Source organism: Astatotilapia calliptera, chromosome 7, assembly GCF_964374335.1.
Source record: "Astatotilapia calliptera chromosome 7, fAstCal68.1, whole genome shotgun sequence".
NCBI classification, from domain to species: Eukaryota; Metazoa; Chordata; class Actinopteri; order Cichliformes; family Cichlidae; genus Astatotilapia; species Astatotilapia calliptera.
The window spans coordinates 35,687,521-35,713,811 of record NC_137428.1 but is presented as its reverse complement, the minus strand read 5'-3'; the positions used below and the strand labels follow the sequence as shown (position 1 = coordinate 35,713,811).

Sequence of the window (26,291 nt, the reverse complement as noted above, 5' to 3'; positions counted from 1 at the left end):
GTTCAAACCAGACGAAAGCTTTCATATTGTCTCTATGATATCCAGCTGTGATATCCAGCTGTATAAGATCACTCCAAAACTGACAAGATGCAATCAGGAAATATTAAAAGGTGTGATTTTAGTGACCAAAGGTAAAAAAGATATTCAAATGGTGTGGTGGAATCCTTTTACTCACAGTCAGCATGTCTGTGTTTATGTTGGGAGGATCCAACAAACGGGTGACCGACTCCACAAAGACAAAGAAAGCGATGACCATCAGGAACAGGCCGTTGATGAATCCGGAAAGAATTTCAACACGACCGTACCTGTAAAACCACAAAACACTCAGTTTATTAAGAATCCAGCTGGAGGTGATGTTCTTCAATTTTACGATCACGAGTTCTTGATGGATTTTACCCGTAGGAGAAGATCCTGGTGGCTTTCCAGCGGGTCATGAGGGCGGCAAACAGGCCCAGAACTAAAGCAGAGCAGTCGAACAGCATGTGGAAACCATCAGAGATGAGTCCCAGGCTGTTGGTCCAAACGCCATAAAACAGTTCCACAAAGGTGAAAGCCTGAAACAATGCAGAGCAACAAAATCTTACGAAATACCTGCAGAGTGTGTGAGCCTAAACACAGCAGACGAGTCTTTTAACAGCTTGAAATGCTTTAATGTATTAGATTAAATTATTTAAGATGATCTCCAGATGTGATTATCTAATTCTTTTATTTAATTGACAACTGGAAATTACTTTTTTTTTTTTTTTTACATTCTGTTCAGTCAGAGGCAATTCGTTGTTCTCACTGGGGTGTAGATTTTATTGTTTGCTTATTAACTTGTGCATTTCATTTATTCCACCTGTTATACTTAGTTTTATTTTTTTTAAGAAACAGGCACAAATCAAATATGCATACACACCCATCCCTCATTAAAAGACTATCCATTCAAAATATAAGCACAGTATAAGAATCAGGATCATTAAAGGTTAAGAAATGTGGAATTTCATTAATGCTGGCATAAGTGTTTCTTTGAATAGGTTTGTAAAATATGTAAAATATGTAAAATATGAGCTTTTAGAAGCCTGCAACTGTATAATGTTAGACTGCTCGTCAGGTCATTGAACCCTTTATGACATATTTTCTATCCTCAATGGCAGCTATGATCTTTATTACTAAGATTCATTTTAGCAGGAAACCTCATTACCAGGCACAAATGTCAGTGAGATGTAGATCTGATCCTATTAAACAGCTGATATTAACCCTCTCAGGCTCAAATTAAGTTTCTGTTGCTAATGCACAAAAGAATACCTGCAGTGGTACTTCTGAGTAAAAAAAACCTCATAAAATATGTATGTGGGGTAATCAGGTTGTTAGCTTTTACTTGTTGCAAATCTGCAACGCCTGCCTTGAGAGGGTTAAAAGACTGTAAGCTCAGACGTGTGTTTTTCCCCTTCATTTCTCCTGTATACGCTGATCCGTTTTTGAATCGGCGTTCTGCTTTCTGTTGCTATTGGGGTTCGGGTACGGAGCTCTTACTTTGAAATTAGACGGTCTAAAATGTGAAAGATCAGAACAAAAAGAAGCAACTTCCTACACACCAGGTTGAGACACAGGAAGTAGAAGATCTGTCTGGAGTCATACTCCTCCAGGATCTGTTTCAGGGAGTCTTTGATGAATCGTGGAAGGGACTGGGATGTGTGCTGCAGGGCGTCACCCATGAAATTGTAGAGAGGTGTCCCTTCAGGGGAGTAACCCACCAAGGTGCCCTTCTGGCCTTTCTTTGAAGGAGACGAGAGAATATTGGACGCTGCAGGGAGAGAGGAGGGCAGGGAGAGAGGTGTAAACAAGGGTTTTTGTTATTATTATTAGAGATGGCACGATACCACTTTTTTATGTCCGATACTGATGTCATAAATTTGGATATCTGCCGATACCGATATGAATCCGATATAGTGTTTTTTAATCAATAAAACTGCTTTTTTTAATATCTTGCTGCATTTTGTATAAGTTCATACTCAAGTTTAAAAACAAACAAAAGCTATTCTGTTATACCTGTATGCAAAAAATACACTGCACCCAAAATATTTCATGGTTCAGCAATACTGATCAATCTAATAAAGTTAAACCTACTCAATCCTCCCTATTCTGGTATTTTAAAGAGTAAGCAACCCAACTAATAGGGTTCTAAAACTCCCAGCAAAAAAAAAAAAAAAAAAAAAAAAAAAAAAAAGGAAACCACCCACCACCCACCACCCCATGATGCTTAATCGACGTAATCAACTTTAATTTGATGCAGTGTGAAAAAAATGCACAGAAATCAATTATTTTTCAAGAATAATTAAATAGATTCAACATCTTTCTTCAACAGAACTGCAGACTGCACAGATGGTACTTTCCCAAAGGAAAAAGTACTATAGCTTACTAGGGTATATTAAACTTAATAGTTACTATATACAGTAATGGACTTCTATACATTTTACATCAAATTAAAACTTTGGGTGTCAGATAATTATTTATTAAAAGCTCGACATTTTAAATGAGAATAAGAAAGAAAAGTATGTCTTTGTGCCCCCTTTTCCCTGTTCATGCCCCATCGGCCCCCCTGGCTAAACTTTGCTAGATCCGCCCCTGCACAGTTAGCAGCCGTCAGCTACGTAGAAAAAGATCCTGGTGTAGAAAGTAATATTAAATAAATTCTAACAACAGCTTATCAAGCTTAAACGTGCTGCTGTTGTTCAGCTGCTGGTTTCCTCTTTCTGGCACGAAGTGGGTAATAAACAAACAAGAGAGACGGACTTGCGACAGAAAAGCCGATCAGCTGATCATTAATCAGTTTCATGACTGAAGTAGCAGCAGCAGAGGGAGGGAGAGAGAAGAGGCAGTCGCTCCAGGTATCGGTTGTTAAGCTTAACGCGGGAATGCTTTACAAACATTCAGAGGTGAACTTACACACTTGCTTTACTTCTCTCTGGGATAACTTTCTCGGAGATAAAATGCCGGATTAGTAGCGAGGCTCCAAATGCTCAACCAGACCGCTGACAGGTCTTGCATGCCACAGCCGCTCTATCACGTGACCACACTGCTCCGACGTGCTACGGTTATGAGCCGAGTTACGCCATGTCGCAAGTTTTGTAAGCTGCTTTTGTGATATTTAATGGATCTGATTACATTTTTTATTTCTCTCTGATATCCGATCCAGTAATTTAGGTCAGTATCGGACCGATACCAATACGTAATATCGGATCGGTCCATCTCTAATTATTATCCATTTCTAATTAGTTTTTATTAATTTTTTCGGTTTTCAGTTCAGTTCTAGTTAGTGTCCAGGATGGGTTTGCTTACTTCTGGCTAGTTTTTAATTAATTTCAGTGTTAGTTTTAGTCTTTATTTTAAGTATTATTGTATTAAGGGCATGTATCAGTGCACTAATTACAATAAAAATAAAAAAAACTTTTTGAAAACAGTTGACTCACAATTTTGTTTATTGACTTTATTGAGACCTCATCCGGGAAGTTTTGATAACAAAATCTTTATCAAAAGAAAAAAAATACACTAAGGCTATGTTTTAAATTTTAGTTAGTTCTCCCAAGTCCACAAAATTGTGTCAGTTAATTTTATTCATTTATTTTAGTTAATTAAAATATGTTTTCACATTTGCTTCTTTTGTTTAGGTTTAGTTAACTATAACAACTTTGGTGTAAACCCAGTTTAAAGACCAGGTTTTGACCAAAAATAAATAATTAAAACCCGCTGTTTCAGAAACCCTTTCACTTTAAGTGAAAGGCAGGGGCAATGTTTTTTTGTATTTGAACAGACAGAACAAAAATTCCTCGAGTAAGACAGATGTAATGTTTTGTTTCCATATCAATTTCAGGTTAGTCCTTGCCTGAGTTTTAAAGGATGTAAAGAAGAGTGGATTCTGAAAAGTCGGAGCTGCGTTGTATTAAATGTCGAGGTGGCATTTCTGGTTTTGTGACTGCGTTTTCTCAGATGTTGCTACATTTTACTAAATGTTGCCATGCAACAAATTTCTACAATAGGCCTTCATTTTTGTGTAGCACTTCCTGAGGTGTTCACTCCATTTTTTCAAATCCCATCATGCATTTCCTAAAATGCCTGTTTTCTGTAGGCAGTGTCACTTAATTGTTAATTAATTCTTGTTTTGGTGTTTGAAGTCTTTCTCCCCATTTAACTTTAACTGTTAAATGCAAAATATGATTAAAAAGGCAGGTAAAACAAATTAACTCATTCACTGCCATTGACGTCAATTACGTTTTTCAATGGGAGGGGCTAGAATACAACCTTCTAGGGGAGGGGGCAGGTGTGGGATTTGAAGGGGAAGGTGACTGGAAAGGCAGAAAAACCCCAAAGGCACCTTACAACACCGACCCTGATAGCAGGCTAGACGGTGACCTAGGCAGGCACCAACTTGAAAAACTGAAGCCCACCAGCAGTAAAAGTAGACCTGCAAGGAGGTGCAGGGTTTGCGCACGTAAGGGATTGCGCAGTGAGACAAAAATGTGGTGCAAGTCTTGTTGTGTGCCCTTGCATCCCGGAAAGTGTTATAATGATTACCACACAAAAGTGAATTATTCATTGTGAATAAATGTTTCACTATGTACATTTTATTTTTTCATATATTTGTAAATAAATTGTTTTGATAAAACATAACCTTTCTCAGTGTTATTTCTGTTTTATAGAAGTGAAAAACTATTTTATATGTTAGGTGTCACAAAGCAAGAAATATTAGTGTCAAAGGCACTTTTCTGCTTGAAATGTATTTTTCACAAAAAGCTCGTTTTCTCCCTTTTTTTGGTCAAAACAGGCATTTTTGGTGGAACCCACCTCTCTTCTACAGCTGATTACTAAAGAATGGAAAATGGTAGAAACAAGCTTTTTTTTTGGATGAAAGAAGAGAGTCTGTTCTTCATTTTGGTAGGTTCAGCGTTTATATGATCATAACACACAGTTTTCTGTGGCTCTTCAAAAATGAGTAAAAATGCTCAAAAACCCTGGCAGTGGGGAGTTACCTGATTTGAAAATGGCTGGCAGTGAATGAGTTAACTAGGTATCGCAGAGCTGTTACTCACACATAATGAAGAAGATGGCGCTAACCAGCACTCCACCAGAGAGCACGTGCTCTGTGCTGCCGTGGTGCGCTGGTTTGCTCATGGAGCGCAGCTGGTCAGTCAGCGGGTGAGTCCAGAAGTTTGCCAGCAGCAATGCGCTGAAGAAGAGGGCCAAGGCGCCATAACGGGCGCACCTCGGCGTCTCCATCTTGGTGCTGCAGATGGCCTCGACGTAAAACTCCAGGATCGTGACGGAGAAGATGATCATCCCGAAAGGCAGGACGAGAGAGGACCACGACTCCACTTTGCTCTGGGGTTAAGATGAGATTCATCCGTTTACAACACGGCTAGCTAAACAACAAACACGTTTTATCATGTGATCTGGTGCACGTACTTCTGTGGTCGCAGAAAGTACTATAACCCAGGGCAGCAGCACCATGGCAGAAACCAGGTTGTCGAGGGCATAGAGACGTTTGGCACCGCCGATCTCCACTGACAACTTCCTGGAGGCCGTGTGGAATCCAACCTTCAGACACAGGGATGCCACCAGCAGCACAACACCACCCTGACAGGAAGTACAAGTACACATTACCATAAACATAAATATATATATCAATAAGGAACTGAATCAGACAGAAAGAGCACAGACTCCCTTTCTTCTGCTGTATATAAACTGAATTATTGGAAAGCCAATATTTAGAAAGAAAAAACAAGAAGGTAGGGAATAAGCTTTACTCACTTTGTGATCTGCTACCCCTAAAAATGAAATCACAGTATACAGGAAGTGAGTGAGAGCACTGTCATGGTGTCCCTCAGCTGGTTATGAGGGGGAATCAAGGCAAATGCAGTAAAGGACAGAGGTGTAACAACGCAACACAAACACATAAACTAACAAACACTGACAATAGACTAAAGTGTCGGCTCAAAGGATACGGTGCTCGGCCATCTTTGCCATGAGATCATCGTTGTCAAAGAGGAGCAGGCAGATCACAGCGATGATGAAGAAAGCAGCACCTCTAGTCTGCAAAGTCACAGCAAAGTAAACAGAAATGCACATTATAAACCTTTAACACAGAGAGTTCAATCATTTACCTTTTTCAAAATAATGAGTGTTTTAGCTATTATTATTCTCCAATTTTGTGCCTCTTTGCCTGCTCTATAATACCAGTTCTTAAACTGCATATGGAGGAGAGAAGCGGCTTGTAATCGGTCAGTTATGTTTCAGTTTATAATTTCAGTTTTTATTTATAATGAAGATTTGTTTCCTTCGCACAAATGAATACAAACATCACCTGTACTTTTCAAACATCAGGAAATGAAACACAAAAACATGTTACAGAGATAACGCGCTCATGTCATATAACCACGATCACACCGACACTAAAAGCAGTTTCTGCCATGTGAATTTATGGCCTCCTACCTTTGATGGCCCTCCTCCTGAGTTTGTGAAGAGAACCCCAAGAAGAGCAATGATCACAACATCACTGTGCTCAAACAGCAACAGCGTTCTGTGAAAGACACAATTTTAATAATATACCTGAATACAGCTGTGAGTCTGCAGATATTGACAAAAATTTCTGGCACAACTTCACCTACTTCCAAGGTGCAAGAAGAGGATAAGAAACAACGCAGGAACTCCAGCAACACTCAAAGGTAAAGAGGAACAACTGTATTAACTGACCAACGGGTTTCGGCATGTGGCCTTCATTCAGGGTCATGACCCTGATGAAAGCCACATTTACCTTTAAGTGTTGCTGGAGTTCCTGCATTGTTAGTCTGCAGATATTCTCATAAACACTTGTAGGAGATAGGGATAGCGTACAAAGCCAATAAAATGCCATGTAACAAGCTGAATATAATACAACAACATAAGTTTGTAAAGTGAAATACTTGCCTACTACATTAAAATACCACTTTAAAGTAGCTCACTGCAGGAACAGTGCATGTGACTTTCTCTGGTCTTAAAATATGTATTTGTGGGTTTTACTCGCACCTGGCGGGCTGTAATGCTGTAAAGCCCCAGAAGCTCTCAATTACTATTAAACGGCAAAACCAGAGGAACATACTGCCAGATGTTGAACAAATACAGTGTGTGTGTGAAATGAGATGCTACTGTGTTAACTGAAGAAACATGCAAATATAAAGAAATAAAGACAGGTGTCAAATTATTCTAGTGAAAATTCTGCCAGGCAAAGCAATCATGTCTGCCATAACTATATGCAGCAGTTTAGGTTGGAGACTGTGAGATGATCTTTGAAGTATCGTTGGATAGTTCCCAGTTAAAAATCCACAACCCTAACTGATTTAGATTGATCAACTATTCCCTGAAGGTTGTGTCCTTGTGCACCTGTAGCTAACCTGACTTTCTTCTTTCTTTTAAGAGACCCCCAAACAACAATTTTTAGTCCAAAGAAACACAATGGGACTCTCAGGGAGGGATTTAAACTGTTTTCCTCCAACTCTAATGCTGCATTTGGTTTTATTTAACTACTGCTTAACTACTTCTTACCTAAGAGGTCCACAAAGAGTTAGGCCGAAGAAGCCCAGGAGGGATATGACACAGCTGAAAACAGCATGCTTTAACAACTTTATCCACTGCAAAGAAAATAGATTCATCAACAGAAATTAATACAATGCATAAGGTATTTTTTTTTTCTTTTTGCAAAGCTAGACTTGAATCATCTTAAACACGACATATATAAGTTGTTCAAGCTAATGAACAACAGTAAAAAGAACAGGACGATTAGAGGTTTTAAAGCAGACAAACCTGTCTTTTTGAGATGACTTTTCCAGATGAAAAAGGTTTTTGGAAAAAAAGCAGAAACACTGCACTCCTAAAATCAAAACAATAAAAAAAGAATCAGCATGTTTTCACCATCTATAAATGCAAAATGAGCAAAAGGTCTTGGTGAATAATCGCATTTTGTCTTTAACTCCACCTGAAAAACCTCAAACACACACTGCAGCTGGTAACACGTTCAGCTGAGATGATGGACATTAAATATCTATTCATCGCTCTTATCGAGCAAGTGTGTGAAGTTTGCAAAGTCAACAAAAATTGGCCAGAATAACTGTAATTAAGATTTTTGTCACTACAGAGCAGCCCCAACTAACAATAATACATAAAAACACAAAGAGTACTTACCCTAATTTCAGTATGAAGATGAACTGAACTATGTGAACCACTTTTAGGATATCGTATGACTCAAAGATCCCAAGAGCTTTGAGGACCTTCGAGATGACCAGTAGAACAATGTACCTGGTTAACCTGCACAAGGAAAGAACACGCTACACATTAGTACAGGCTGTGTGATAAGAGCAAAAACAACTGTCATCTACACTGATTCTAGCTATGGGCAAACTTCATACAGTAACAGGCATAATCTTCCCCAAGAAACAAAATCCGAACTGTTCGTTCTTATAGAAAACCTCTGTGTTATATTTCCAGTTTAGTCTATTGTTTTCTACCATTTTCCATCAGGTTTCCCTCTTCTCCCAGGACAGAAATATTTAACTGAGGGTTTAAAGAGAGTCTGTGTGTGTTCCTTTTTTGCACCTCAGACTTTCAGCATAACAACAGGTCACGCCACCTACAGAAACTGAAGATTATGCAGTGATTGGATTCATTAGTCATGGGCAGGAGAAGGAGTACTAAGCGCTAGCCGAATGCTTTTGTGGAGTGATCTAGGAGGAGGAATGATCGGCTTCTGAATGGGAATAAGACCAGACAGATGGTGAACAACTGATGTTGTGCCTATCCTGGGACAGGATGTTGCTGTGGTGGAGGAGTAACAAGTAACCATGTGTCCACATCTACAACAACATGAACTGGAAGTCAAACACAGAGGCTGTATAGAAGAAGGAAACAATAGGGCTCCATTTCCTAAGGAAGAGTTTGAAGATTTTCTGTTAGTTGTGATGAATGGAGTGTACTGTGCTGTGGTGTGGTCTGCTGGGGATTCAGCATCACAGCCCTTGACACAACAGACTGGATAAACCGATTCTTAGACAACCCCTGATAATTTTTAGATGCCCACTAACACGTAGCAGACTGGATTCAATCCTGAAGGTTTTTATACCAACATACAGCTCAGACTAAGGGCATAATTAATACTAATTTATTAATAAATCAAATCGCTTTTATTGTCACATCACATATGCAGGTACAGCACATGCGAGTGAAATTCTTGTGTGGAAGCTTCACAAGCAACAGAGGTGTGCGAAAATACAATAACATACGAACAAAGCAAAATATAACAATCGAAATCTGAGATTTATAAGAATAAATATATGTACAAATATAACACTGTATCTATTACTGAATATGTATACCAAATACCTATATACTTGTGTGTGTGCATAAATATATATATATATAAAATAAAGTAAAATATAAAGGTATAATGCTTAATAATGTAATGACTATTAGTTTATAAGCAAATCGACGGCTTTTTGTTATAGTGTTCTTACATATGGTGTCTGGTTGCAAATATCGGACACAACAAACAATGGGAAATAATAATGGTGGTTTTTCCACTGCTGTGGACAATTTACAGAGTAATCAATTCTTCACAAACGCTAACGTATGGACTACCGATGCATGGATGAGACTTGAATGATTCTTGACATGAAAACAGTTACATCAGTTTAAACTGAGAGTTTTTGATGAAGGAAGGAGAACATACCTGGAATCGGGCACTTCGACCATCCCCAGCTGACCCCCTGAGAGCACGTTACTGCTGTATTTTTCTTCCATTTTCAAGGTCCCCAAACCCACCAGCTCCACTCCACCGAGAGTTACTTCTGTTACTTGTGCATCCTTTACATCGCTGCTGGCGGGAGAGCCAGCTTAAACTACGGTCTGTTCACCGCCGGAGAATATAAACTGGCTTCTTCTGCGTCTATTCATCCTCCCGTCAGTGTCTGACGTGTAAACTACAATCAGCTGGTAGCTTTGTTAGCGTATTAGCCGGCTAGCTAGCCACTTTCCCCCCCAAAGTTTCCAGTGGCGTCACGTCCTCGGTGTACGGTTTACTTGGCCCCCGAAGCTTGTGGACGCGTGGTCAGAAAAAGATACTGAAAAGTTATGAGTCTGAAGTGGTTGTAATAACCGAGAAAATCCGCATGGACAGGATAAAGAAAATCAAACACCCGAGCTGCCCGTGTTGCCACGGCACTTCCGGACACGGTAAACGTTACGTGCAATTACTCGTCAGCGTTGCGCCTGCGCAGATAATGAGGATAGAAGACATTTTTATTTGTTTGTTTGTTTTTCACTTTATTTAGAAAGTTGTTTTATGAACATTTTCGTTGTTTCTTTCTTTCTGGAAAAACATATAAAATATATTTTAAAAAGTCGCCCTTTGTCGTGTCCTCCCCCTATGGCGCGTGCTCCTCTGCACTTTGTTTTTCTTCTGCTCTGGATGTTTTTGTTTCTCCCGTGGGTTTCCAGCAATGAGTTTTTGAGTTCATGCTTTGCCTCCCGGATCCTGCATCTGCAGTGTTATGAGCGATTTTTTTTAGCCACATGCAAAACAGACCAAATTTCCTTTAAGTAAGTCCTTTCAAACAAAAGCCTCAAACATATTGGCATTGGAGATTCGGTTTTTGTCTTGTTTTGAAATTTTTACTTTTAAGTTTTCGAAAACAACAGTGCAAAACAACAACTACAACAAAAACACATACATGGGAAGAGTACCAAAAAGGAAGGAAAAAGAACAAGATATGCATGACATATATGACTATATCAGGGGTCCAAAAAGGACCGGATCTGGGAATACCCAAATGTACCCTAGATTTAGACAGTTGCACTTAAGTACAGTTTTTTTTTGGCAATGCCCGACTACTCCAAAGATCGTTGTTTGCTACTTTGCTGGTCTAATTATGTATTATTAGAATAATTTCACCATTCTTTAATCTTTTAATGGCCTGTTCAACTTCTTCTTTAGTTATATTTGATATGAGTCTCATAGTCGGGTCATTTGTAACTTGGGGCAGCTCCAATTTTGCTAAAAATGTATCAATGACTTCCTTACTACATTATTTGGGTTGGGAATACAATTTTTGATAGTAAGCAATTTGTGTTTTCAAAGCACTAAAACAAATACAAGCGCATGACATTAACCAATTCAAACACATTATTTTAACCCTAGATGGTTTTGTCAGTTACCTGGAGGCTACAAGTTTATGTAATATAAAAAGCCTTACTGCTGACTTTGAAGATTAAATAGAAAATATTTGATTTCCCATGTTATTTTCTGCATTTCTAATAACCAAATATCATTTTAATGCATATTTATACAACTTCCTCATACATTATATTTCAAAGGACATTAAAAGAAAGAGAAGAAATACGGTATGAAATGCTTGGTGCTGGAATAACTTCTTTATTCAAATTTAATCTCAATAGAACAGAGTAGTCATGCACTTCAGATTTAAAGCTGTGAGTATTTAGTGGAATAAGCTGGTCTCGGTTTCCAGAGTAAAATGGTAACAGATGAATTTCAAAAAGCTCCACACAAGCTAAGCAGGACTTTCCGATAGTGCTCCTTGGTGTCTTTCTGTGGAACAAAGATATTATTAGCTGAAATTTCCAGATACTGTACACTGTCATTTTAGTGTTTAATCATTAAAGACAACATGATAACAACAAGGTTTTTTTGTGTTTTGTTTTTTACCTCTATGTCATCATTCAGGGATCTTTGTTGACAGTTCCAATATACCTCCTTGATCTTCTTGAGGTCGACCTCAGAGCGACTCACCAGTATCCTGTTGAGGGTTTTCTCACACGTGTCTGGTTTCTGTGAGAGCAGAGCAGAGCAAAGCTTCAGTTATTGATTTTATGCTATATAGACTTTATGTTGGGGTTAAGATCCAAACAGTTACTTAAGAGTTAGCTGCTGATCAGAAACCTTTTTTCAGTGGCCAAGAGTACGGACTCCTTCAGCAACTTGCAGTGTTCCTGTAACTATGTAGTATATGGGACACAGGTTCACTTTCTTCTAACACAACTAAATAGTATGTACAAGCACCCTCAACTTTCTGAGGCAAAAGCCTAAGCCGTTCATTGTGGTATTTTCTAAATGTAACTTGTTAAACTAAGGTTATATAAAGTAAATTTAAAACAAACTAGAGCTCTGTTATTTGATATGCTGTTAAGTATTGTATACTTAATATAAAGTTAGTATAAGTGGCCCAGCTTAAGTCTTTAAGAGGACTTAATTTTTGAGGGAACAAGTAAGTAAAGTAAGTAAATAAGTGAAGTAAGTGAACAAGTAAGTGAATCCATTTTGCAATGTAGATACTGCAGAAGTACTCAATCTCAAACTGCTTGAACAGTTTAAAACATCCAGCTTCCAGACTACATTAGTCCAAAAACATGAAATTACTTACAGACTTGAACCTTCCTTTTAAAATACATAAATCAATGTAAAATCATAAATCACACACACACACACACACACACACACACACACACACACACACACACACACACACACACACACACACACACACACACACACATTCAGGTATCTTAGTGAGGACCTTCATTGACATAATGGTTTCCCTAGCCCCTTACCGTAGACCCTAACCATTAAAAATGAATGCCTAACCCTAACCCTAAACCTAACCATAACCTAATTGTAACCCTGACACTAAAACCACATTTTGAGCCTCAAAAAGGCCTTCAAACTTGTGAGGAACGGCGAGTGTGTCCTCATAAGTGCCTGTTGGTTCTCACAAGTATAGTAGAATGCAGATTTCGGTCCTCACAAAGATAGCTAGACAGGAACACATACACATGAAAAAAAATTATACACACACCTCCAAAGCCTTAACAAGCTTCTGGGCAAAGACAGCTGGTGTGTTCCAGGCATACTTTGCTATGGACATCAAAGAGAGACAAACAGTTACAAAATGATCTCAAGTCGAGTCCAGATGCTGCGCTGCCTCACAGCTGTGTTAGAGCCCATACTGTGTAAATCTGTTTTCACGTTATACTGCTCAATCAATCTTAAATCTCTCCTGATCTTAATGTACACAAGACGTGCTATGTGATGCACATTTCCTGCTCGCGAGAGGATTGATTTCATCGCTCACATGACCTTTGATCTCACCCCACCCCCACCTTGAACAGAAAACACAATTAAAACTACATAAACTGATGAGGACAAACATCAACTTACCAAGGTCGATGAGACAATTTTCAGTGTCTCCTTTCAGCTCCTTTTTCAGCACTGTGGGTAATTTGACATCCGTCTGTTTGCCAAATGCCTCCAATACTAACAGGTAAACAGACAAACTGGTAATTCTGAGTTATTAGACCAAAATCAAATATGTTGTTAAGGCTATGCAGCATATTTCATTAGCAACTGAGGAAATGAAAAAGCAGTTTTAAAATATTTATAAACATAAACATTCAGATTTTAGTGACCAGTGAAACATTAGGCTGAAGTTTTTAAAAAAAGGAGAAAACAAATACACCATTACTTCACACAACAGCAGTTTCGATTAGAAAATTTATGCAATTGTACAACAGATTTCAGGATCATCAGTTCAAACAACTCTATGCAAATGGAAGAGTATAGTAGAGCCTTCAAACCTAAGAACACTGTACTAAGTGTCCAGCATAGTGGTGGTAGCATCAGGCTCTGGGGCTGTTTTGCTGCCAATGGTATGTACATTGCAAGTGGAAGGGGAAAGAAGGAGGACTAGTTCCAAATTCTTCAACTTCACTTTAAATATCACATTTCAAAAACTGCTTTTGCAATGGATAAAGTAGGCCAAGATTAGCTCCTGGAATGGACTTCCCAAAACCCTGACTGTAATCCTGATGATACTTTGCTAAAACCGGGTTCATGTCAGGAAACCAGTTTAAATAAATGCTGCCAGTTCTGTTAAGAAGAACGGTCAAAAATCCAGCCAGAATCATGTCAGGAGCTTGTTGATGGCTACCAAAAATAGCTGGTTGAAGTACAACTTGCTCAGAGACATTTGACCAAATGATAGTGAGAGTGTATGTATATGTTTGAGCTTGTATGTATTTTGAGCCTATATGCAGATAAAAACTAAAAAAGATTTCACAACTCTTGTAAAATCCAGACTGACTGTAACTGTATTGTTCTCAGACTGCTGGGTGTGTTTCGCCTCCTACCTGCAAGAGTTTGGTTCCACCTGTTTTTCCAGAAGTGCATTGTGTCTAATGAGTCAAACCCAACCAAGAAGAAGTGTTCACACTTTTCAAGAACTCACCTTTCCGGAGGTGAGGATAGCTGCGCTTGGTCATCAAGTCAATGAAGGTGGACACATTGAATCCGCTGCCCTGCTCACATAACTTCAGCAGCGTCTACAGACACACACACAAAAAATTGGATGATAATCATAAAGACTTATACTCCTTATAATAATTCAATAATTTATATTCCAAGTATTTTACCAAAAGTCAGACTTATTCTTCGCAACTATGCCATTGTTGCACCATGCAACAAACTTTATATATTTTCACTTGATGTGCATATGCAGACCCCTATAAATGCAGCATTTCCTACCCAACCAAAAGTCATGTGCCTAACTGTATCAGGAAATGGCTGAAGTTTTTTTTTTTTTTTACCCACATAATTATGACTAATGAGTATTCCAGCTGTGAAAAATGAAGCCAGCACCTAAATGGAAATAACTGCAGTTCCTCTAGTGGCCACATGAGGCTGACTCTAAAAGGCAGCCATTGACTCCCACGTTAAAGTCCCTAGAATTACAACACTGAACAGTCTGATACAAAAAAACTGCTTTGATCTATATAGCCAAGAAGATTTTGTTTCAGCTTTAGTGGGTGAAATTTCAGCGTTTTACTAGTTCGTTGCTTAGCAGATAAAGCACAGTTTATGGGTGTAGCTTGCTAACCAAGTGTGCTAATGTCCACCAACATGTTCGTTTGAATCAATGACTAGGTCCATCTTTTATACCCTCTATGAATGTTACATTATGTTCACACACATTATGTTTGGCCAAATGCCACAGATAGGAACCGTTAAACTAGAGTTCTCAAAATATATTCTCACATAATTTGTTGACAACATAAAGTAGAATAGTTTAAGATTTTGTTTATGTGATTTTACCTTTGCGTCTTTTGAAACAAGATCATTGTCTACACGAGTGCTCTCATCTCTACCTCCACTTAGTAATTCCAGGAGGATCTTGGTGTAGTTGCCACTGGTCTCACTTTTAATAACTTCTTCCAGCTCTTTTTTGTACTCTGAGGAATCGGGAGAATTTCAGAATAAACATCAGTTTACAACAATATGATGGCCAAATGTGACTACAATAAGTCTAGCTTTCTAGCAGCTACAGACACTAGATATCTAAGATGTTGTATAAAATTCTATCTTAGTTCAGCATTAAGCCCAAACAACAACCATGTGATTTCACATGACTGTGACAACACCTTGTTTGAAGGCCTTCTTGATCTCCTGAATCTCTTGGTTTGTTCTTGTTGCCAAAATCTCAGTCAGAACTTCCTCATCTGTGCCCAAACCCTGTGGGAATAAATCAAATAACAGAAATAATAAAATCTATAAACAGTAAGAAGAAACATTTAAGGGCCCCTCAAACAGAATTACAAGTAAGTAGTTTGTTGTTTTTTAAATTTGTTTATTCTAATCTATGTTTAAGTTTTCTTTAACTGTGGCACAAAAATTACCTTAAGTTCAAACCCCAGACCTACAAACCAAAAATGTGCTAGTGGGAGGGTTCTTGGCCAATACTGAACCAACTGGCAATTTTGTGATGACAATTTAATTCAGTTACTAATGACACAACCTAAATGATAAACTTAATCTAAACATGTAACGTCTCAAGTAACTGAAAAAAACATCAACAAAAAACAACAACTATAAAACTGCTCTATGAATGAAAACAAAAGAAGTAATATTCCCCCAATCAAAGGTTTAGTACATAAACCACAGATCCTACCTTTGTGGCTTTCATGAGTTGGTAGGCATCATTCTGAGCTGGTGTCATGAGTAGTGCCAGACAGATGTCCTCCAAATTTCCTGTCAAGGCTGCTTTCAAATTGTCAGTCAGCTTCTGCAACACACAAGGATGATCTTTCTGAAGGACTACTGTCCACTGTAATCATCTTTTGAGTTTTGATGCATTCTCCATCATCCAGGAAGGTAAATCTCCAAAAGTTAATTCTGTTCATCTGGACGTAGCGTTTTGTGGGAGAAACGTTTCGTCACTCATCCAAGTGACTTCTTCAGTCTCAGCTGACTGCAGGTTTCCCCAAATCTTATAAACACAATTAAGGTCATGAGAATTTGCTTAATTAAGATTAAGGAACTGACCTCCCAGCCCATTGTTCCTTCAGTGGGCTGGTTTCAGTCATTATGCAAATGTACTGTTTATAAGATTTGGGGAACCTGCAGTTTCCCCAAACAACAGAATCAACTTTTGGAGGCATCTTTTGAGTTTAAATTAAATATATGAAGGTTATCTTTTGTGATGTGAACACTGCGTTTGTATGACTCAGTTATATGGTTGCTCAGTAATTGCTGACTTGTTATGCATTCAGTTACAGATAACAAGGGTTCAACACCCTTTAGCCTCTAGACAACCACTTTGAAGTGAAAGTGGCCTGGTGGTGGGCAGTCTGTCTCCTGCAATCACAGTCGCCTCAGCTCAGTCGATTCAGATATATTTCTATATAAAAGCAAGGTTGTTGAGTGTCTTTCTCATTTTGAAGTTAAACTTTTATCCTGCAGCAATGACGTCAACATTTGTAGAGAAATTTCTGTCTCTGATCTATGAGGTTCTGGCTGGACTGTGAATGTGTGTAGATAATGTGTGTAGAAAGCAACAGGTTTGGTTTTTCACCAGCTACCAACTTGACTGCATTCATCCACCTAATTGCAGACTCACTCCTTTTTACTGCCAACAATTTCAAAGGCAACAACACTGCAAGTTTATTGAACATGGTCAAGTTATTTTGGTCATGCCAAAGTCTCCAGCAACCATTTTCTCTAGTGTGACTGTACCATTAGGGAGCTGGCAGGGTAAAGGTTGTTTCATGTCTGGTCTGACAGCGTCTGAGATGTAAGGTGTGACCGCCATGTTTGATTTTTGGAGCCAGAAGTCAACATATTCCCATGATGCACTGAGCATTTCTATATGTAATATTTTCCCAGACACTACCATTGTTCTCAGCCTCATGCTGTACAGATTTGAATATGGCAGAAATTAATTACTCACCTTCCCATTTTCCGTTTCATAGACTTCTTTGATCCTTTGCCTCTGCTCGTTGCTTCGTTTTACCAGGACTGCAATGATCGCATCCTCATTCACTCCTGTTGGGATGACAAGTTACATTTTACTGTAAGCACCACAAAATGATAAAATCATCCAAGCCAAAAGAAGCAAACTACCTCACACCCAATTCAAAATTGCAATAAACATTCGTTTTTTACGACCTGTGTTTCAGCTTTAAACTTCATATCGTCTAAATTAAAACAAACATAACGTGTATAATACATTAAAACGAGAGAGTGCACACGCACCTTTACTTTCAATGGCACGCCGAAGAATTGCAGTGTCATCGCTCGCATTGAAGTTTGGATATGGAGTGACCGTTCCATAATAAATAGGTTTATCCTTATCATTCACCTAAAAGATCAGCCAAAATACAGACTTTAAAGGACTTTAAAAAGTTTATTCGCCAGCCAGTAAAATTCATATGAAATTCAAATACTCAAGTAAGCAGACTTGGGTGCAATATCCTCACAATATGACTCACTTTGACAGTGTCATCATCGGAGTTTCGGGAGAAAATGTCCTTCAAACGATCGAAGAATGGCATTTTTGCTTGGATGAGAGACTCAAAAACTGAAACAAAACTGTAAAGAGAAAAGAGTAGAGGGTAAAGGTATGAAATTTAGCTCTGCAACCACCCTGACACTTCCTTTTAATCTCATTCTGTTTAGTCTTCTGTGATTGTTAGCAGCAGGTGTGTCACAGGGAGGAGCCACAAAAACTGCAACTCATCACAGAGATCACACTCTCCACAAAGCTCTACCACAGACATACATACTCTGTTTTAGTCACTGTGTGTTTTTAGCCACTTGGCAAATATCTGTTCTTCTTTTACAGTATTTCTGTAATTGCCATCTAACTCCTGAACTCTGTTGCTGTCATTTCCGTCCTCACTCTGTGGCTAAACTGTCCTTCTCATTATAACGTTTGTCATTAAGTTATCTTTTTCCCTTTATTTATCCTGACTCACCTTGAATTCCTCGTAACAATAAGAAAATGGGAGTTCAAGTGTTTACATATCCAGCAAGAAACCCTCACCTGTGCTGCTGAAGACCGTCCTGCACTCTAGCTTGTAGCTACTGCACTGTGGAGCTCACTCTGCGGCGTCTCCACCCATCACTGTGCATTTTCACCTGCAGAGGTTTAGCCAATCATGTCATACCTCTCAAATTCTTTTGAGGCAAAAGATTCATATGCCTCTGGGACTGGTTGGACAACTTTTCAATTCAGACTATTCTGTACGTGTTACACTTTAATCAAACCACTTAGTTGTAAACAGTCACACAGATTTTTTTGGACAATTATACCTTTAACACAGCCAAGTTAAAGGTATAATTGTCCAAAAAAATCAGAATGAATCTCAACATTGTTGATACCAATCAAGGAATACTGTCAGGTGTAGTCTACATGAAAATGTTACTTAACCATACCTTTGTGGCACTCCCTTAATTCTTGCTTGAGTTTGGCGCCTTGAGTTGCAGTGCAGGTAATGTAGGGAACAGATTTCGAAAGAGAAGCATGTATATTAAAAACACTGCATTTGGTTCTGCTGCATTCATTTTAATGGAATGGTTGTTAGAGGAGGCCTAACCACAACGATATACTTTGCTCTTAATTGTTTCTTGTTGGTTAATTTTCTTTCACTTGGTGGAGCTCAGTGGGGGGGGTTTTTCTCTGTGGTATCAGAAGGTTACCCTGCTGCTATAGATATAGTTTCTATATCAATAAATCTGTTTTTCCTACATGATATTATAAAATTAGAGAAAAGTAACAATTAGAGAAAAGTAACAATTAGAGAAAAGTAACAAAGTAAAAAGCCAAACAAACTCTGCTGCCAGTAGTAGGGGAAAATTGAATGGCAAGTATGGGAATGTGCTGTAAGGAATGAGAATAATAACATACTATATAGAAACATATATAAAAGCAGGTGAACTGTTGTTAAGGTGTTAGTGAGCGGCTGGTGTTTTTCCGTGTCCTCCTGTGTTTCCCTGTAAACCTTATTAAACTAAATTAACGCAGTGTACTGTAACTCAGGACATGGTATTACTATAGTACATCCATACATAGAAAACATATTACAGTATTAAAACTAGAGAATTACAGTAATGCAATGTATCATCAGGTCATGGTATTTCTAGGTTAACATATTGTAAAATACAACATTGCTGCCAGTAGCCTGATGTAAAAGTGTAAGAAATACAGGAATCAGCTGTAATTTAGGCCATGTTTTGACATTAAAAAAATGTAACAGATAGAGATACAGATAAAAATAGATATGGTAATATATTGTAATTAATATGTCATGTTTTCAGTATTACAGACTACTATAACAGATTACAGATTATTACAGTGTTACGGCCAGGCAGCCGGTGTGTTTGCGAAACTGGCCCAAAAAGCAGACACAGAAGAGAGGAAACTAAGTATAACAAAAAGCAACCTGTTTATTAGGCTGGATACATGATGTTGAGTATTGCAGCATCGACAGCGATCAACTCGAAGGGAAATGATGACGGAGGCAAAAATGTCCTTAATATTTTGGGAACTTTATTCCTCATTAACACGCGGCAAAACTTTTCTTCATAGGTGCCGTATCTATTTCTCTTCTTCTTCCGTTTTAGGAACGTACAATGAAACAGTGCCTCCTTGTGGTGAGCACTAAAACACTGTCTCTGTTAAACCACAGTAACCATAATGCAGTTAAACAATGTACAACATGAGTACACACAACGAATATCTTAACACCCCCTCTTGTACTCAGGTTGCTGGAATCTAAAGAAAAGTTTTACAATGAACGATAAACAGTCGTACAATCTCTACCACACTTCCTTTTCCCTTTTTTTTTTTTCTCCTTTTTAAGCACCAAACATAATGTCAGCAAACTTAGCAAGTTTTAGCTTGGAAACAGGTTTGGTCATAACATCTGCCACCATTTCTTCAGTGGCGCAATATAATAGACACATTTTTCCTTCATTTACAATGGACCTTACAAAATGATATTTAATGTCCACGTGTTTGCACCTCTGTCGGCTCACAGGGTTTTTAGCCAGGGCAATTGTTCCCTGGTTGTCCTCGTACACTATTGTTTGAGTGTAGCTGTAGTCATCTATACCTTTCAAAAGCTGTTCTAAATATATACACTCTTGCATTGTGGAAGCCAGAGCCATATACTCTGCTTCACAGGTAGAGAGCGCCACAGTGGGCTGTTTCTTGGTCTTCCATGAAACTAAAGAACTGTTGTTACATAGACGTACACAGTAACCAGTAGTGCTGCGTCTGTCGGCAGTGTCACCTGCCCAGTCAGCATCACTGTAGGCCACTAGACCCAAATTTTCATCTGTGTTTCTTCTAAAACACAACTTCTTATCTTTGGACCCTTTGAGATATCTCAACACATGTTTCACAGTTCCCCACTGTTCTTCTGTAGGCTCATGGAAATGTTGCGATAACTTGCTTACCACAAAACTCAGGTCAGGACGGGTACCTGATGCAAGGTATATAAGACTGCCTACAGCCTCTCTATACATCCTCACATCTCTTATCTTAGTAGCACCTTCTGTGTAACACAACTTCTGATCACAGGGAGTTCCTCTGGGTTTACAGTTCTGCATGTTAAACCTCATCAGTATCTTGTTGACATAGGTTTCTTGTGACATTGTTACACATCCATCAGACTGAGTGAAATCAATACCCAGAAAATGCTTAAGTCTGCCCAAGTCTTTCATCTTAAATTTGACTGAAAGCATTTCTTTCGCATCCTTCATTACCTTTTCATTGCCAGCAGCAATTATCAGGTCGTCCACCCAGATGATCATAATCACCTTACCATCTTTTGTCTCTTTGGTATAAACACAGTGGTCTGCTGGGTTTTGCCTGAAACTGTTCGCTGTTAGGTATTCATGCAAAATCCTATTCCAGTTACGACCAGATTGTTTTAACCCATACAAGGATTTTTGTAATCTACAGACTAGCCCTTCTCCCTCTTCATAACCTTCTGGCTGATCAATGTAGATTTCATAATCAATGGGAGCGTGTAAATATGCTGTCTTCACATCCATTTGATGGAGTAACAGGCTCTCCTGCGCTGCTTTCTGTAGCAAAACTCTTATGCTAGTTAAGTTGGCTGTTGGTGAGAATGTCTCTCCATAATCTATCCCCGACTGTTGGCTGTAACCCTTGGCTACGAACCTTGCCTTGTATCTGTCGTTTCCCTCAATGTCACTCTTAATGGAATAAACCCACTTTCCCCCCACTGTTTTCTTCCCTTTTGGCAAAGTGGTTAAGGTGAAAGTGTCATTTTCCCGTAACGAGTGGATTTCTTCATCCATGGCTTTGATCCAGTTCTTTGAGTTAGCTGATTCTATGGCTTCCTTAAATGTGTTTGGGACACCACACACTGCCCTGTAGCAGTAGTCTATGGTAGTGTGGATCTCATCGCTGCCACTGTTGGCAGCTACAAAGTCATTTAAATGTCCCGGTTTTCTTCTCTCCCTAAGAGGATACCTTTTGTTGACAAATCCATCACTTGTCACACTTGTCTCTTTTCGTTCACGCTCATCAGGTATACCACTTTGTGGACTTGTGTCTGTCACAATAGGTTCTGGAACCTCATTGTCCTTGTCACCTTTCTCTGAAGGTCTGTTAGCCATAGGCTGTCTTACTCTGCTACCGTCATCATTTAGTTCTCCCTTATCTGTCTGTGTTTGTCTTTCTACATTTACTTTGCTCACAAACTTAACAAGTCTATGTTTCTGAACTTTCTTAGTTTCAGGGTGGTAAACTAAGTAGGCGGGACTGTTCTTATCATAACCTACAAAGAAACCTTGGTCACATTTTGAATCAAGTTTCCCCTTGTCCTGTTTGTATGCATAGCACACAGACCCAAATTTCTGCATTTTTGACAAGTCTGGCTTTTTACCTGTCAGCATTTGGTAGGGTGTTTTCCCTGTTCGCTTACTAAAGCATCTGTTCCGTGTTACAGCAGCAGTTTGAATGGCATAGTTCCATAGGCATTTCGGTAGCTGACTCTCAATTAGCATGCACTTGCCCATCTCGAAAAGAGTACGCCACCCCCTCTCGGCGGTACCGTTCTGATGGGGTGAGTACGGGGCTGATGTCTCATGCTTAATGCCATTTTTCCTTAACAGGGTTTGGAAATCTCTGCATGTGAACTCTGTCCCATTGTCTGATCTAATGCATTTTACGTTGCCATATGGTGCAACATCCGCTAGAAATTTCTCTGTTGCCTGCACTGTATCAGTTTTCGTCTTCAGGAAATATACAAACACTGAGTTTGAATAATCATCAGTGAATGACTGCACATATTTGTACCCATCAATAGATTCAGTGGCTATCGGACCTGCTAAATCTGTGTGTACCATTTGTAAAGGAGCCTTTGCTCTTGTATCCGGATCTCTGTTTCGGGTTTGTGCAAACTTTCCCTGGATACACACTTCACATTCCTTTTCAGGTCTATCGGTTCTCCCCTTAATCTGCATACCGTTAACCACACCTTGCAATCTTACTACATCTTCATAGTTGCAATGGCCTAATATCTCGTGCCATGCCTGTATGTCATGACAGGTGTTACACTTATCATTACCCTCAACTTCAGTCTGCAAATAGTACAACTTGCCATACACATGAATGTTAAAGTTAGTACCGTCTTTGTGGGTCAACGTGTCCTGCCCTTGTTTAAAGGTGACTGTTGCTCCTAATGCAGTGGCTGACTTTACAGAGAATATGTTCTGGGGGTATGATGGAATAAACAGCGCATCTTTCAGCGTTGCTTTGCGTCGCTGGCCTGTATTGTCAATCAGGAACACCTCTGCGTCCCCCCTCTGTTGGGCGACGCCTCTGCACTGGGTACCGTCTGCCAGTTCTACGCTGTGTGACTCCGGTCTGAACGCGTCGTCGAAGCTCTTGAACTTGGCGATGCTGTTAATGATGTGTGAGGTAGCCCCAGTGTCCACCAACAGGCCTTTCTCCTCAATGCTGTACGCTGACTGCTGGACTTTGATGTCTACGCCCTTAATCCTGAAGGCATAATCTGGCGTTTCTGCTTTGGATCCGTTGCCGCTCTCATCTGCGACCTTCCGCGCGCCATCTTGTTTGTCTTTATGTCTACACGTGGTATCACTGTGTGTGCTGCTTTTGCAATGACTGCACCACGTCCTCCGTCTGCACACTTTTGCTCGGTGGCCTTTTAGTCCACACTTGAAACACACAATGTCCACATCGCTCTTGTATCTGCATTGTGCGCTGGATCTCGTGTGCTCACGGCCGGTTCTTCCTCCTGTTTTCATTACGTTGTCGCTACACTCGGACGCGCTTGACTTTTCAGTGTCTTCGAAACTCCGTAGCTTTGTTTTGAACTCAGCAAATGTCATATCGTCTTTATCGTGAGTAACGTGTATTGCAAATGGCTTAAAACTTTCAGGTAGACCTTTTAAAACCATAGCAATCAATAATCCATCACCTAAAGTCTCACCCGCATTGCGCAGTGCTGTAATGGCGGCCTCTGCTCTGATGACATAGTCTGTGACAGTCTCTTCCCTCTTTTTCTGAAGCGATGATAGCGTGGTGTACAGGTTGATGATTCGGGGCTTCCCCTTTCCAGCGTAGTAGTCCCTCAATATTTCTAATGCTCTTCTCCCATTATCAGGGGCATCTCTCATAATCAGTGAGAGGCTTTTATCGTCCAAGAATTGGATTAACTCGGCGTAAGCGTCGGCGTTCTTCTTACCGTCTGCTGCTACTTCAGCCGCGCCGTTCGGTTCCTTCAGAACGGTGTCTTTTAATCCCAACAAGTGCAAATATCCTAGCACCTTAGTTTCCCAAAGTTCATACCTGGTCTCATCTCCGTCAAACATGAGTCGAGGCAGCCTGCTTGCTCCTCGTTGATCCATGTTGCTATTTAACCGTTAGCCCGCTATCCGTTGTGGCTCCGGATCTTCATGAGAAAAAACTCTTCTTCGAGTCGGCCCTGGGCCCATAACCTGTTGAGTATTGCAGCATCGACAGCGATCAACTCGAAGGGAAATGATGACGGAGGCAAAAATGTCCTTAATATTTTGGGAACTTTATTCCTCATTAACACGCGGCAAAACTTTTCTTCATAGGTGCCGTATCTATTTCTCTTCTTCTTCCGTTTTAGGAACGTACAATGAAACAGTGCCTCCTTGTGGTGAGCACTAAAACACTGTCTCTGTTAAACCACAGTAACCATAATGCAGTTAAACAATGTACAACATGAGTACACACAACGAATATCTTAACACATGAACACAAAACAAGGCAGGGCGAACAGGGGCATAACCAAACTAAACTAAATTGGGGAAAACTAAACTAAACATGAAAACTAGAAAGTGAAAATGAGAACATGAAATTGAACAGGTACATGCAAACTTTAAAGTTCCTAGAATTACAACACTGAACAGTCTGATACAAAAAAACTGCTTTGATCTATATAGCCAAGAAGATTTTGTTTCAGCTTTAGTGGGTGAAATTTCAGCGTTTTACTAGTTCGTTGCTTAGCAGATAAAGCACAGTTTATGGGTGTAGCTTGCTAACCAAGTGTGCTAATGTCCACCAACATGTTCGTTTGAATCAATGACTAGGTCCATCTTTTATACCCTCTATGAATGTTACATTATGTTCACACACATTATGTTTGGCCAAATGCCACAGATAGGAACCGTTGCAATGTGAAAATGAGAACATGAAATTGAACAGGTACATGCAAACTTTAGCGTGAAATCATCTAGACATGAACAGTAACTACAAAAAATCCTGAAACCTGACCTGAGACGAAGTGAGAAGGACATGCTGCCTTCCTCTTCCCGCTTCACCACACCCCACCACACATGCAGAGCCTTCGGGTAAAGGTGTGTCACCAAGGTGCAGGGGAGACATTCTTCCTCTGTCCCCTTCTGGCCACCTGTGCCTCAATTTTATTCCACAACATAGACATCCACATTACTCAATCTCTCATAACACATACATATAGGACCTTGGGGTGGGTATGCTATACAACATCCAGAGGACCGTCTGCGTGTTCAAACTCACCTCTGGCGCCTCTGCCCACCTCTCAATTTTAAATGCATGTTGACATTGAGGGTTCTCGGGAGGGGCTGTGGAATGTGGAATGGTTGCCCCTCTGATGGTCCTCCTTGGGCTCTCGCGCTCTGGGGGCCCATGCCTGCTTCATGCCCTGGGGGGCAGGGCTATGGCTGCCCACCGTCTAGCAGATCGTTACATCGAGAAACATTTTGAATACAGGCGCGCTCACACACACAGGTGCAGATATGGGTGCTCATAGGCGCAAACTATATCTTTCTTGGCTCCTACCACAAAGCACATTGTGCGCTGTCAGTTTTGCATGCTGCACAATAACGTTCAATATTTCACATTTACTGTTACTCATACTTATCGAGGTTATTGCTGTGGTGTTATGTTGATTGTGTTGCTCTCCTTTTGCTTGTTTTCTTTTTTTCTTCCAACAGGTGATCCAGCTGGTTTGTTTTTTTAGTGTCTTCTCTCACTGTCCCTCTTCCCCTCTGTTTTTCTTTCCCTCCCTTTCCTATACCCCAGTCATGTCTGTCCTGCCTGTAATAACTTAAATAATTAATAATAAATGTTTCATTTGATTACATTTTATATGATGAATTATGCAGAAAAAGTAGAATTGGGCTGTAAGATCTATTGCTTTGTTACCTATTCAAGTTGTGTATCATGTTTTTAAAAAGTAACTAAGTAACTAATTACTTTTGAAAAAAGTAATCAGTAAATTAACAGGATTATTTTTAGAAGTAATCAGTAATTAGTTACTAATTACTTTTTTCAAGTAACTTGACCAACACTGGTTGCCACATACTGTAGAGTAATGTAGGAAAATTGCTTCCAGTAGTCTACTGTAGAATAAATGAACCACACAATAATCTG

At 39.6% G+C, this 26,291-nt stretch overlaps 2 protein-coding genes across 3 annotated transcripts in view; both read right to left on the bottom strand.

Annotated features, from left to right (window-relative positions):
- The window catches only part of slc30a5 (solute carrier family 30 member 5), a 13,505-nt gene extending 3,276 nt beyond the window's left edge, over nt 1-10,229 (bottom strand). Inside the window, exons 1-12 of the mRNA XM_026174437.2 lie at nt 9,734-10,229; nt 8,194-8,316; nt 7,816-7,882; nt 7,558-7,643; nt 6,469-6,556; nt 5,982-6,069; nt 5,788-5,864; nt 5,443-5,613; nt 5,070-5,358; nt 1,578-1,786; nt 397-554; nt 176-305 (exon numbers count right to left, since the gene is read on the bottom strand). Coding sequence (XP_026030222.1) covers nt 176-305; nt 397-554; nt 1,578-1,786; nt 5,070-5,358; nt 5,443-5,613; nt 5,788-5,864; nt 5,982-6,069; nt 6,469-6,556; nt 7,558-7,643; nt 7,816-7,882; nt 8,194-8,316; nt 9,734-9,804 — 1,557 coding nt within the window. The 5' untranslated portion in view covers nt 9,805-10,229. The remainder of the gene's footprint in view (nt 1-175; nt 306-396; nt 555-1,577; nt 1,787-5,069; nt 5,359-5,442; nt 5,614-5,787; nt 5,865-5,981; nt 6,070-6,468; nt 6,557-7,557; nt 7,644-7,815; nt 7,883-8,193; nt 8,317-9,733) is intronic.
- Nucleotides 10,230-11,414: 1,185 nt separating this feature from the next.
- LOC113026039 (annexin A1-like) lies at nt 11,415-18,497 on the bottom strand. 2 transcript variants are annotated; one of them, XM_026174435.2, is made up of 12 exons: nt 18,390-18,497; nt 17,836-17,935; nt 17,600-17,705; nt 17,295-17,389; nt 16,017-16,130; nt 15,490-15,580; nt 15,164-15,300; nt 14,301-14,394; nt 13,235-13,330; nt 12,873-12,931; nt 11,726-11,848; nt 11,415-11,608 (listed from the first exon to the last, which is right to left on the bottom strand). In XM_026174435.2, exons 2-12 carry the CDS (start codon nt 17,896-17,898, stop codon nt 11,552-11,554), a joined length of 1,035 nt encoding a protein of 344 aa, XP_026030220.1. In that variant the 5' UTR covers nt 17,899-17,935; nt 18,390-18,497; the 3' UTR covers nt 11,415-11,551. The 2 variants fall into 2 exon arrangements, with proteins under 2 accessions (XP_026030220.1, XP_080160602.1); XM_080304476.1 differs by having other exon boundaries at nt 18,322-18,453.
- Between the last annotated feature and the right edge of the window lie 7,794 nt (nt 18,498-26,291).

Coding starts and splice junctions, on each gene's coding strand:
- LOC113026039 (XM_026174435.2), bottom strand. CDS start 17,898: ATGCCATTCTTCGATCGTTTGAAGGACATTTTCTCCCGAAACTCCGAT. Junction 14,395..15,163: donor TTGTTTCAAAAGACGCAAAG/GTAAAATCACAT, acceptor GTGTGTCTGTAG/ACGCTGCTGAAGTTATGTGA. Junction 13,331..14,300: donor CTATCCTCACCTCCGGAAAG/GTGAGTTCTTGA, acceptor TTTACCTGTTAG/TATTGGAGGCATTTGGCAAA.